The following is a 13,142-nucleotide window of genomic DNA, read 5'->3' on the forward strand; positions in this document are numbered from 1 at the left end:
ATACAGACATGGCGGATGATGAGACAGAAGGAACTGTTGTAAACGAGTTACTGGAAAATGACTTAGAACTTACTGATATTGTTGTCGTTGATAATATGACGGGAGGAGTGGTAGTAGACTTACCTGTAGAGGAAGAGAAGGGCAAATGTGTTACAAGAGAGAATTTTGACAAAGTCTGAGGCTGAGTTGCAGGCGTACGAGATGTCGGAGGTGGTGTTGCTTGGAAGTTGGAGACGGAACGTAGCGTAGTAGCTACTGGAGGTGGTTCTCCACCAGAAGACCAGGTAGTTAAGTAACTTGAAGGAGATTGAGTTGTTGGGAATAGAGAAGCAGTGGAAGAATAACTAGAAACATATTTTGATAACTGAATATCCTGAGGAGCAGGAGACGAGGAAATAGAAGACAATGGGGTGACGAAATAGCGTGAAGTGGGTGATGGAATTGGGTATACTTGGTAACGGTGTCTACTACTGTGCTTGTGTTTGGCTCGGGAGTCGGCTGGCCAATACGACGAGTATTTAGAAGACACCGATATTCCCTTTACAAGAAAGTTTGGATTATCAGTCGTCGGCGGCTCTTGGGGAAAGGATGTCAATAGTGTAGAAGTCTCTGGTGTTGTCACTAGTTTACTGAGGTCCACAGAGTGTAGACTGTTGGTGTCCACATCCCTAGACTGTGGTGAGATTGTCATTTGTCTAGCAGCTGTCTTCGCCAGTGATTTCGCTGCTCCCTTGTTAGCGATGGGAACTCCAGAGAAGGATGTCCTAGCTTGTACTTCCATTTGGGTTGTGTTATCTTTATCGTGTGCTTTCTCCTGCCGCAGGGACACCTCTGCTTGCGGCACCTGCGGGGTAAAGTAGGTCTTGGTTCCCTCGGGAAGCTTGGTGAGGGCGGTGCTGGCAGGAGGGTCGTCCACGTCCACCTGGATGAAGTAGGAAAGGCCCTCGTCACGACTGCTCAGGATAGGTCCCTGCAGCCCCGTCGGGAGCTCCTGGTAGGAGCTCTTGAAGCGTATCTGCCGCTGAGGCTGCAACGATAACGTTGATTTTTGGTTATGAGATAATTAGTTATTACATGACTTTAAGGAAGGGAAATCATGTCTAATGAAACTACTGGAGTTTTATGATAAAGGAACGACAATAAGGTAGGCAATGCCCCGTCGAGGCCGCCTCCTCGACGGGGACAGGAAGCCCTGAGGGGCCCTGTTTGCTCTATCTGCTATACCGGCTCTACTTCTTGTTCTATATCTACTGCCTATATCTGCCCTATCGACTCTACCGGCTGTACTTGCCATACTATACAAGCTCTATTATACCAGTGAAGGAACACGGTAGTGTACTCGTAACTCACTCGTTTGACGACCCCGAGTTCTGAGGAATTGCTAATGAAACCTTCGCCGGTTGTGGTGTCGGAACCCTCGCCGGTTGTGGTGTCGGAACCCTCGCCGGTTGTGGTGTCGGAACCCTCGCCGGTTGTGGTGTCGGAACCCTCGCCGGTTGTGGTGTCGGAACCCTCGCCGGTTGTGGTGTCGGAACCCTCGCCGGTTGTGGGGATGGTGGTGTCGGAACCCTCGCCGGTTGTGGGGATGGTGATGTCGGAACCCTCGCCGGTTGTGGGGATGGTGGTGTCGGAACCCTCGCCGGTTGTGGGGATGGTGATGTCGGAACCTTCGCCGGTTGTGGGGATGGTGGTGTCGGAACCCTCGCCGGTTGTGGGGATGGTGGTGTCGGAACCCTCGCCGGTTGTGGGGATGGTGCTGTCGGAACCCTCGCCAGTTGTGGGGATGTTGGTGTCGGAACCCTCGCCAGTTGTGGTGTTGGTGGTGTTGGAACCCTCGCCAGTTGTGGTGTTGGTGGTGTCGGAACCCTCGCCAGTTGTGGTGTTGGTGGTGTCGGAACCCTCGCCAGTTGTGGTGTTGGTGGTGTCGGAACCCTCGCCAGTTGTGGTGTTGGTGGTGTCGGAACCCTCGCCAGTTGTGGTGTTGGTGGTGTCGGAACCCTCGCCAGTTGTGGTGTTGGTGGTGTCGGAACCCTCGCCAGTTGTGGTGTTGGTGGTGTCGGAACCCTCGCCAGTTGTGGTGTTGGTGGTGTCGGAACCCTCGCCGACTGTATACATAGCACCTTCGTCAGTGTAGGACCCTTCTCCTCCGTCACCTAACTTTGAAGCACCGCCGGGTGACGACTCTGCCAAAAAAATTTTTATTAAAATAAAATAGTTTATCCTTTAAAACATTTCGCACGAAGAGAAAATGGTTTATAAATTGTGCAGGACTAACTTACATATTTTTGTTTTCTAATTTGTATTAACCTTGTGACCGCCAGGTTTCGTGGCTACCATGTACCTCAACTGCAGTCAATAAGTTACATCAACAATGTAGTGACAGACTCAAGGCTCTCAGAACTGTAGTGGGGTACAGCCCGAAATATGGTGTTAATATTAGAATAGCAAGAATGATGTATTTAGCGTACATAAGGTCTCTGATAGACTATCATGCACCAGCTTTGGTCCTGCAGAATGGCAAAAGTATTGATAGACTGGAAAAAATGCAAAATGAAGCACTCAGAATTATACTTGGCTGTCCTATAACTACCAAAGTTCTCAACATGCGGAAAGAATTAAATATACTTAGCATTCGAGATAGAATATTTGAAATTAATCTTATGATGGGACTAAAGCTGCTGCGTGATAACAAAAACAACATTGTGTCAGTTGCACTGTTAGAACACATACGAAATGGAACCAGCGAGTCTAAATGGATTCAAAGAACTGCCACTCATATTAAAATGATGGGACTGCACGATGTATATACAGATGAAAGAGTACAGCACTTCCTTCCACCCTGGCAGATAGTACCTTTTGACATCCTGACCCCTGCATACCCCACCAAGAAACTAATCACAAGCAACCCTCATGCTCAGCTTGCTGCTAAATTAAGCACCATAGAACACATTCACAATATACAAGCTGAAAACAACATTGCACAGACCATATACACTGACGGATCACTCAATACAGCTACAGGGAGGGCAGGAAGTGCTGTTATTGCTCATCAGCCCGATGGCAGAATAATTCAAAGATATATCCGAATTAGTAACTGGGCGTCCACAATGCAGGCCGAGTTGGTAGCGATACTGGTAGCACTCGAAATTATTGACAACACTGAAGTAGACAGCTTAATTATTTCTGACTCCCTATCCTCACTACGAGCAATAAACAGTTTGCAATCAAGTAATAACGTGCTTGTCTTGGAAGCTAGACGTAGATATGTAAGAATACTTAGCAAGAGGGTAAATATAAAAATGTTGTGGATTCCTTCTCACATTGGCCTGCAGGAACATGACAAAGTTGACGCCCTTGCTAAGGCTGCAGTAAATAAAGACAGTATTGAATGGAATCTTGAGTTATCAAATAGGTCCCTTAAAAGTGTCATTAGACGAGAACTCCTAGATGGATTTGAAGAAAGTAGAACAGTGCAAACTGGAACTAGCAGGTCCATTGTTCATCACAATGAAATGTGTGAAGTAAAACATGTGTATGGGGCAAGTAACAAAGTCAGTAGACTAACAGATGTTGTCACAGCTCGTATAAGACTTGGCTACAAGTATCTCTGGCAGTTCGGCTTGTATTGGGATCTAGATGAAGTAAAGTGTAAAGTGTGTGGACATAGGCAGGGACACACACTCGAACACTATATCTTGGATTGTTGTAAAATTGAGCCTTTTAGAGATAAGTCTAAGCTCACTCTGTATGATATGGCAACCTATCTTATTACCATGGATAAATTACCTGAAATCCTTGCACTGTATCCACATTTTGCTTCCAGTAGATGAACGACATATGAGATTCAGAAACAAGTAGTGTATTGTGAGGACTAATAATAAACAGAAGCTCCTCTATGACTCTGTAATATCCCCATTGGCCAAACTATTATGTATTAACGACAAGACCTACCATTAATGTATGATGACTTACTGTAAATATGTAGCTCTTGTAATAGCACTTTCTCTGTAACTAGCTGACATTGTATCTAAAAGGTGTGAAGGATTGAAGAAATTGTTTATGTAATAATCTAAGATGAGGTCTGATAAAGACCTTTTGTGCCCTCTGTAATGCTTTTGCGCTACCGCTCACAGGATGAGTATGGGGTGCACAATAAACTAGCCGCCTTCGGCGGCAACAATCAAAATCATTGGGAACAGCAAGAAACATATAATTTTATTGTAAGAATCTAGCGGAATTTACCCGATGGTCACCATATCTTTAGTGACCTTGACGGGGATAGGAAGCTGGCGGCTTGTCAAAGGTTTCAGAGGATTGTTTCTAACTGCCTTACTGCCGAAACGCTTTGCGTAATAGTGGCTTTAGGCATTGTATGTACTAGCTCTATCTATTAACCCAACAAACTTTGTAAAATCTCTTGTATGTATGTACCTTACCTAAATAAACATTTATTTATTTATTTATTATTTATTTATTTATAACTGGATTTTGAAGTGAAGTAATGTCTTGGCATTTACGGCCTGGGCGGGTGAGCAGTTCCATGGGCATATAAGCCAATGGGTGAAAGGCATCTGTTGTATGTCCTGTATTGTGGCCTGTTGAGCTTGACGTTGTTAACCCTTCTATGTTATATTTGACCACTTTAAAGAAGTTTACCTGAGAGCCACTAACAGTAATGGCCTCGATGAGGATAGGAAGCCAGCGGCTTGTCGAAGGTTCCCCCCATTTACCTTGATCTTTTCCAGCTGTAGTTTAAATGTTAACAGAGTTTTGGCATTTACCGAGTCGTTCGGTGGTCGGTTCCATGTAAATGATAAAGTTGTTACGATTAACAACTGGGATGGCAGCTGTCTCTCTGGAATGGCATAAGACACCCTGGGACAGGAGCTGGTACCCTAGGATGGCAGTCTGCTCCCTGGGATAGGATATTGTACCATGGGATAGGCTACAAGTACCGACAATACAACATAATACAGTGTTTATTCAAAAAACTGTGTGTACAAAAGACAGAGGAGTCATGCAATAGTTGTAGGGACAGGAGCTGCACAATCTATGAAACCACTATTATGCAAAACGTTTTGGGCAAAATTTATAATAATTTTGAAAAAAAATTATATAAAGGTGTGGGGGGAAAAGGTGTGATTATTAATTACTACTATTAGTATTAATAGTGTGACTATTAATACTAAAAGTTAAAATTGTTTGAAAAAGTACAAGAAAAATAACATGAATACAATAAAAAGTGAAAGTTAATAACGACACCATACTGGACCTTTACATTGTGGAGTTAGTAGTTCCAGCAACAGTACAGTAATTAATTTACATTAATAACATAACGAAAATACTAAGGAGCAATTTAGAAACGCAAGTGGAACAGAAGCTACCATAGAGTAATTAATAAAGGCTAATTTAAGTTTAATGGGTCCAACACTTATAAATAAACAAGCATTAAAAAGAACATGAGTATACACTTTATAAATGAAATGCAAAACTTACATGACTCTTTCATAATGATGCTCTGCCAGGAATGTTAGTGAAGCATCCGAAGTGTGCTTACAGTAGGTGCAGCCTGCACATGACTGTAGGTGCAGCCTGCACATGACTGTAGGTGCAGCCTGCACATGACTGTAGGTGCAGCCTGCACATGACTGTAGGTACAGCCTGCACATGACTGTAGGTGCAGCCTGCACATGACTGTAGGTGCAGCCTGCACATGACTGTAGGTGCAGCCTGCACATGACTGTAGGTACAGCCTGCACATGACTGTAGGTACAGCCGGCACATGACTGTAGGTGCAGCCGGCACATGACTGTAGGTGCAGCCTGCACATGACTGTAGGTGCAGCCTGCACATGACTGTAGGTACAGCCTGCACATGACTGTAGGTACAGCCTGCACATGACTGTAGGTACAGCCGGCACATGACTGTAGGTGCAGCCTGCACATGACTGTAGGTGCAGCCTGCACATGACTGTAGGTACAGCCGGCACATGACTGTAGGTACAGCCGGCACATGACTGTAGGTGCAGCCTGCACATGACTGTAGGTACAGCCTGCACATGACTGTAGGTACAGCCTGCACATGACTAATGCTGCCGCCCAGTTGGGTGGGTGTGGAGCAAGATTAGTAACTGTGTGACTCACCATAGATGTAAACTGCCTTGTATAGAGACTGTTAAGGGCCTCTTTTTGAATCACTTGTCGTATAAAAAGACAATGTATGAATGTACGGGTAAGTTTCGTTACGTTAGCTTGGACTAGGCTATCCTAGGATAGGAAAGGGTAAGTAGGGTTAAGGTTTGCTGGATTAGAGTATCCAAGGTTGGATTATGTTATCCTAGGTTGGGTTAGATTAGGTTGGATTATTTTATCCTAGGTTTGGTTAGATTTGGTTGAATTAGGTTATGCTAAAATGGGTAAAGGTAAGTTGCGTTACGTTAGGCTGGATTAGGCTATGCTAGGATGGGTTAGGGTAAGTTGGGTTAGGCTAATTTTGTTTAGATTTGGCTAGATTAAATTCTTAGGTTAGGTTAATCTGGGTTAGGGTTAGTTAAGTTGCGGTTAGACTGGTTTCACCACAACACAATATCCGCTGGGGAATCGTGTTATCGTAACAAACGCGATTCGTGGTCAAACGTTCTAATGGAGTCGTGTTTACATTGTGTACCGGGATGCAGGACTCGGGGTTCAACCGTTCTACTGACCTGCAGGGACCACCAGCACCAGCAACAACAGGTGGGCCAGGAGAGCAGCTCGGAGCAGCAGCATGTCTGTAGTGAACTTCTGGTGACGCGTGGGAGACGAGGTGGGGTAGTCGCTGGGTGGGTCGGGAAGCGACTAGTAGGGTGGGCTGGAGGAGGTGGTGGGCGGCATGGTTCGAGTGGGCGAAGGTGGGCTGGTTCTGGCCTCTCCTCGCGTCACTTACACACCTGCTGGTAATCCATGTGTTATATTATACAGAATGTGATGGTGGATATAAATAGGGGCTGCCTCATTTGGGACAATAGGAGCTGCCTCATTTGGGACAATAGGAGCTGCCTCATTTGGGCCAATAGGGGCTGCCTCGTTTGGGCCAATAGGAGCTGCCTCATTTGGGACAATAGGAGCTGCCTCATTTGGGCCAATAGGGGCTGCCTCGTTTGGGCCAATAGGGGCTGCCTCGTTTGGGCCAATAGGAGCTGCCTCATTTGGGCCAATAGGAGCTGCCTTTACCTTTCTCATCAGTCTTTTGTTCGGTACAGTATCAAAAACTTTAATACAGTCAGGGTAGACAACGTTCCAATCAAACTTTCCACCATCATCTGGCGCAAATGTGCTGGAATAGAATGGAAGCCAATTTACATATAAAGGAATACATTGTGTTTACAGTGAGGAACTACGTCAGCTTTTACCATAAAAAGTAATGCAATCATAACCCTAAAGTGGGGCTCGAACCACGAGTCAAGATTACCCAGTTCCCTGCACATCTAACCCCACCTGAATTTACCCGAGGGCCACTAACACTCTAGTGGCCTCGATGAGGACAGGAATCCGGCGGCTTGTCAAAGGTCCCAACATCTGTCCTGATAATTTTTTTAAGTTCAGTAGAGTTTTGGCCTTTACGGCTCCGGCGGGTAGGCAGTTCCATGGGTTCATAACACTGTGGGTGAAAACGCATCTGTTTTCTGTCCTGCATCGTGGCTTGTTGAGCTTGAAACCGTTGTTCCATTTTTGTGTTATAAATGACCTTTAAAGGCTCTGTCCTGGGACCTCTGTTGTTTATAATATATATAAATGATTTAGATTCAGGTTTGAGTAGCAACATTTGCAAATTTGCCGATGATACGAAAATCGGTAGGGAAATTAATTCGGAGGAGGACTCACTATCACTTCAAGTTGATCTAGATAGGGTTTTGAAATGGTCAAAGGATTGGCAGATGCAGTTTAATGCTGATAAATGTAAAGTTCTGAGGTTAGGTAATGATGATAGAGTTACAAGATACGAGCTAGATGGTGTTGTAATTGCGAAGTCGGATTGCGAAAGGGATCTGGGAGTTATGATTAGAAAGAATTTAAAACAAAAGGATCAATGCATAAATGTTCGTAATAAGGCAAATCGGACACTTGGATTTATTAATCGCAGCGTTAGTAACAAGACACCTGGTGTGGTTCTCAAGCTATATCTTGCTCTAGTTAGGCCCCATTTAGATTATGCAGTTCAGTTTTGGTCGCCATATTATAGAATGGATATAAATTCACTTGAACGTGTCCAGCGTAGGATGACTAAGTTAATTCCCCAAATTAGAAATCTTTCATATGAAGAAAGATTAACAAAGCTTAAGTTGCATTCACTGGAAAGGCGAAGAGTTAGGGGTGACATGATAGAGGTTTACAAGTGGATGAATGGACATAACCGGGGGGATATTAATAGGGTATTAAAAGTATCAACACAGGACAGAACACGAAACAATGGATATAAATTGGATAAGTTTAGATTTAGGAAAGACTTGGGTAAATACTGGTTCAGTAACAGGGTTGTTGATTTGTGGAACCAATTGCCGCGTAACATTGTGGAGGTGGGGTCCCTCGATTGTTTCAAGCACGGGTTGGACAAGTATATGAGTGGGATTGGGTGGTTATAGAATAGGAGCTGCCTCGTATGGGCCAATAGGCCTTCTGCAGTTACCTTTGTTCTTAAAGGTGTTGTCTGGATCAACATCCTCCAAATGGGTCAGTAATTTAAAAGTTTAAATGAGATCCGCCCCGTTATGTCTGGTATGCAATGTTGTTGGCCCTGTGGCCCTCAACCGTTCCTCGTCTGTGTGTTGACTCAGCTCTGGAATGATTTTTGTTGCCCGGTGTTGTATTTTCTCCAGATCAGCTATGTCCTTCTGAAGATGTGGTCTCCACATCTTCAGACCGGTCTCCACATCTTCAGACCGGTCTCCACATCTTCAGACCGGTCTCCACATCTTCAGACCGGCCGACCGGCTGCCAGTGGGAGCCGGTCGGCCGAGCGGACAGCACGCTGGGCTTGTGATCCTGTGGTCCTGGGTTCGATCCCAGGCGCCGGCAAGAAACAATGGGCATAGTTTCTTTCACCCTATGCCCCTGTTACCTAGCAGTAAAATAGATACCTGGGTGTTAGTCAGCTGTCACGGGCTGCTTCCTGGGGGTGGAGGCCTGGTCGAGGACCGGGCCGCGGGGACACTAAAAAAAAGCCCCGAAATCATCTCAAGATGACCTCAAGATAACCTCCATGCTTGGATACAGTAATCCAAATGGAGGAGCACCAGAAATGTATACAATTGAATCGCCACCTTCTTCTCCTTAAAGTCAAAATTTCTCTTGATTTTTCCTTGGGTTTGGTTAGCCTTCTTACTGCCGCTCCCACTTGTGCAACTTTCAGTGAATGGTGGATTCTGACTCCAAGGTCCTTTTCTTCATCATTCTGCTGCAAGGTAATGTTGTTAATTTGGTAGTTATGACGTGGATTGTTATGCCCCAAAAGTAAAATTTTGCATTTTTAAATATTAAAAAGCATTTGCCAGTCTTCTAACCATTTGTGGAGTTCATGTAATCTCTTTGTAAGACTTTAACATCATGATCATTTCCCACTTTACCATAGGTCTTAGTGTCATGCACATTTGATGATGTGGTTCGTAATATTCTCATTACTGTCATTGATGTATATGACAAAAAGGGTTGGCCCGAAAATGGACCCCTGTGGCACCCCAGTTACCACATTTCCCCAGTCAGATGCATTCCCATTTTTCTTAGTTGTCAATGTTTTCGTTGTTTTACCCAATGCTTTATCCATTCTAGTATGCTACTATTTATTCCATGGACCTGTAATTTCCTTGACAATCTTTCATGTGGTAACTTATCAAAGGCTTTAGCAAAATCCACGTATACTACATCCACCGGAAGTCCCTTGTCTGAGAAGCTGGTTACCGTTAAGGAAGGATCTATTTTTTAACAACCCCAAGTTGTGTTGATTTTACAAGATTGTTAACTGTGAGATGGTGAATGGTTCCCTCCCTGAGGAGTCTCTCCACGAGTTTGCAGTTGTGTGATGTCAAGCTGATTGGCCGGTAATTTTCTTCCGAGCTGTTTCTGCTTTGTTTGAAAATAAGGGATGACATTTGCACATGTCTACTCTAGGGAGGACTATCCCTTGGTCATGAGATTTTTTGAAAGGGAGTTTCATTGGTAGGCATAGTTCCTCTGCCAGTTCCTTTACGACTTCGGATTGAATTCCATCCACATCTGGGGCTTTTGAGTCTTTTAGTTTGTCAATGTTCTTCCTGATGTGAATAATGGGAGGTCGTCTAACCTTTCTAGTATGAACACTGACGTAAACTATTCATCAGAGTGCTGCCATTTTTCATCCTCTATAACTTAGTTAGTCTCATCTCTTAAGGATCCTTCCGAGTCCATTTTTTTGGGTTTTGCTTCTTATTTAGGCATATAACGACTTTGGACCTTTCTTTTTGTTTTGGGCACGTTTTATTTAGTAGTTTCTTTTACCTGGAGAGGGTATCGGGGGTTCTTATACCCCCCGAGCCCGGCCTGGGGCCAAGTACGACTCTTTTTGGCTGCTCATTGTCCTCAGGCCCCCCTGCAAATTCAATAATTGTACTGCCTTAGTGCTTCCTTCTCATGATTGCCTTGGCTTTGCAGGCGCCTTGAGAGGAATGCAGGATACACGTCGATAGATGAAAGAGATTGGGTTTCTAAATACATTTGCTGTAGACTTTGAGCCTCCGTGTGTCACCTTTCATTACTGGTGTGTCGAGGCAAGGAAGGAGGTCGGCTCTTTTGATTTACAAATTCAGCTGTATAGTTGGTTCCTCTTCACGGCGTCGCCATGTTATATTATCCAGGTCAAAACAGCGCAGTGTGGTGACTGAGACATGGTCAACACAGTGAAGGTACAGGAGGGAGGGAGGGAGGGGTGGCACAGTGATCACACACACACACACACGAGCCAGCTGGCACATTACCCATTGGAGACCCCATTGTCATACCAGATTGTTGACGATAGAATTGAACTGCAGCAATTTCATTCTTTCAGCCACTTCCCATTCTCCAAACCTTCCCCATCCCCTCTCACTCGGCCCCCTTCTCTTCTCTCAGGCCCTTACCTTTCCTTACCGTGCCTTACCTTTCCTTACCCTGCCTTCAGCCCGCACCGCCTCCCCTCCCCCTCTCTCTCTGGGCCTCCGGGATCACACCTCAGTGATGTGGACAATGCCGAAGCATCCTGCTGAAGCTTCACACAGTCCGGTGGATGGACCCGGAGCTGGTGGGCGAGGGACACGAGGTCAACCCGTTTATCCTTGTGGCAGATGACGGAGAGGTGGGCAAGGTTGAAAAGAGCATTTAGGCCTTGAACGATCAACCTGTCCTCCCACTTAATACACCGCTATTATGACGCAGTCGACCACAGCGTCACAACTCATACGCTTTAGTGAAATTGGAAGCACCGTGATACTGACGCCTCCTGGGAGTACTGATGGTCAGTAAGCCAAGAGCTGTGGCTGGGTTAGTACGCTTCTGGGGGGGGGGGGACTACTTCATACTTGACACTTATCGCCTGGTGGACCGAGGTGGTCCACCACGATATATTGGTGGTTCACTACGATATATTGGGGGGCCGGTTGATATATTGGTGGTCCACCATGATATACTCAGCCAGTCACGATGCAATGAAGGTTCGTCACGATATATTGATTCTCAGAGTATAGTGGCTGGAGGAGGTGTACATCTTACTTTAAGCCTTACTTTACCAGTTTTTCCTGAAACACGTCCTGCCAAGCGATTTACAACCAGCTCTTCAAATACTGCTGGGTGAACAGGGGCACACGGTGGGATTTTCCTCCCGAGAACAGGCAGCGTGACCTTTCATAGAATACAGCCCATTATACTCGAAGAGATCCCAGGTACCTATTCCCTGATGGGTGAACAGAGGCATCAGATGGAAGGTAACGTATTGACACGTCTCTCCCTGCCCAGGGTCGAACCCGGGCCTAGATTGGGGAGAGTGAGGGGGGGGGGGGTGTAGGTATAGGAAGGTAGTTAAGATATGGGAGAGGGGGGAAGGATTGGTCAGGATGGGGGGGGGGAAAGATGGACATTTTGACTGTCCTATCAGCACTTATCTATCCAATAACACGGGCTCAAAGTATCCCAGCTCTAATAAATGTTAAGTTGCTCGTGGGCTTATTAGTAACATTAATGAACAAAGTACGACCTATCACAATAGGCAATATACCAGAGGAGACAATGAGGGTGCTCAGTGAGGTGCTTCCGGAGATGAGAGCGCCAGTAACCCACCAGTTGAAACACCATCAATGTGTAGGTGTTGTAGCCCTATTGTCTCCTGGGAAGGCCCCCCCCCCACCCCAGCCCCCCCCCCCCAGGCCCAGCACCAAGCTCGGTCTTCTTTATTCTACACAAATTCTAATTAAATAGTTTCCAGGGGAGTAAGTTATTGGACAAAATAAATAAATTGATGACCAAGTTACCAGGGGCCAGACGAAGTGTTTGCTGGGATTATAAAACCTTCCTAACCTTACTAGTCAGCCAATTACCTTAACGTCTACTAGGGAAATTGTTTGGATCAGTGCAAAAGCCATTTGTTTACATCTTGAAAATCATAGATTAATAAAAGAATCGCAATATTCTTTTACTAAGAGTCTCTCATGTTTAATTGATTTACTTCCATTCCTTGTCAGTATACAGCAAGCAGCTGAGAGCTGGAAACATTGCACAATGTTACACTCTAACTTTACCAGAGCCTTTGATACAGTTCCGCAGAGAGACTCTGTATAAAGTTAGAGGCTCATGGTGCTAGTGCGGGGTATCCTAAGTTGGAATATGGCTTGATTATTTCAGATAAAGGAGGAAAGTAAGCATAACTAGAGTTAAGTCAGAGTGAGACCTCTGTTGTAATAGTGTCCCCAGGGCTCTGTGTTGGGCCCTCTGTTGTAATAGTGTCCCCAGGGCTCTGTGTTGGGCCCTCTGTTGTAATAGTGTCCCCAGGGCTCTGTGCTGGGACCTCTGTTGTAAGTGTAGTGTCCCCAGGGCTCTGTGTTGGGACCTCTGTTGTAAGTGTAGTGTCCCCAGGGCTCTGTGCTGGGACCTCTGTTGTAAGTGTAG

At 45.4% G+C, this 13,142-nt stretch overlaps 1 protein-coding gene across 1 annotated transcript in view; it reads right to left on the reverse strand.

The window, feature by feature from the left end:
- Positions 1-13,142, reverse strand: part of LOC123758555 (mucin-22) — a 40,442-nt gene that overhangs the window by 3,680 nt on the left and 23,620 nt on the right. Inside the window, exons 2-4 of the mRNA XM_069328787.1 lie at positions 6,704-6,928; positions 1,351-2,183; positions 1-1,027 (exon numbers count right to left, since the gene is read on the reverse strand). The exon at positions 1-1,027 is cut by the window's left edge and continues 836 nt beyond it. Of these exons, the coding sequence (XP_069184888.1) occupies positions 1-1,027; positions 1,351-2,183; positions 6,704-6,767 (1,924 nt within the window). The 5' untranslated portion in view covers positions 6,768-6,928. The remainder of the gene's footprint in view (positions 1,028-1,350; positions 2,184-6,703; positions 6,929-13,142) is intronic.

The sequence above is a fragment of the Procambarus clarkii genome, chromosome 22 (genome assembly GCF_040958095.1).
Source record: "Procambarus clarkii isolate CNS0578487 chromosome 22, FALCON_Pclarkii_2.0, whole genome shotgun sequence".
Taxonomy (NCBI): domain Eukaryota; kingdom Metazoa; phylum Arthropoda; class Malacostraca; order Decapoda; family Cambaridae; genus Procambarus; species Procambarus clarkii.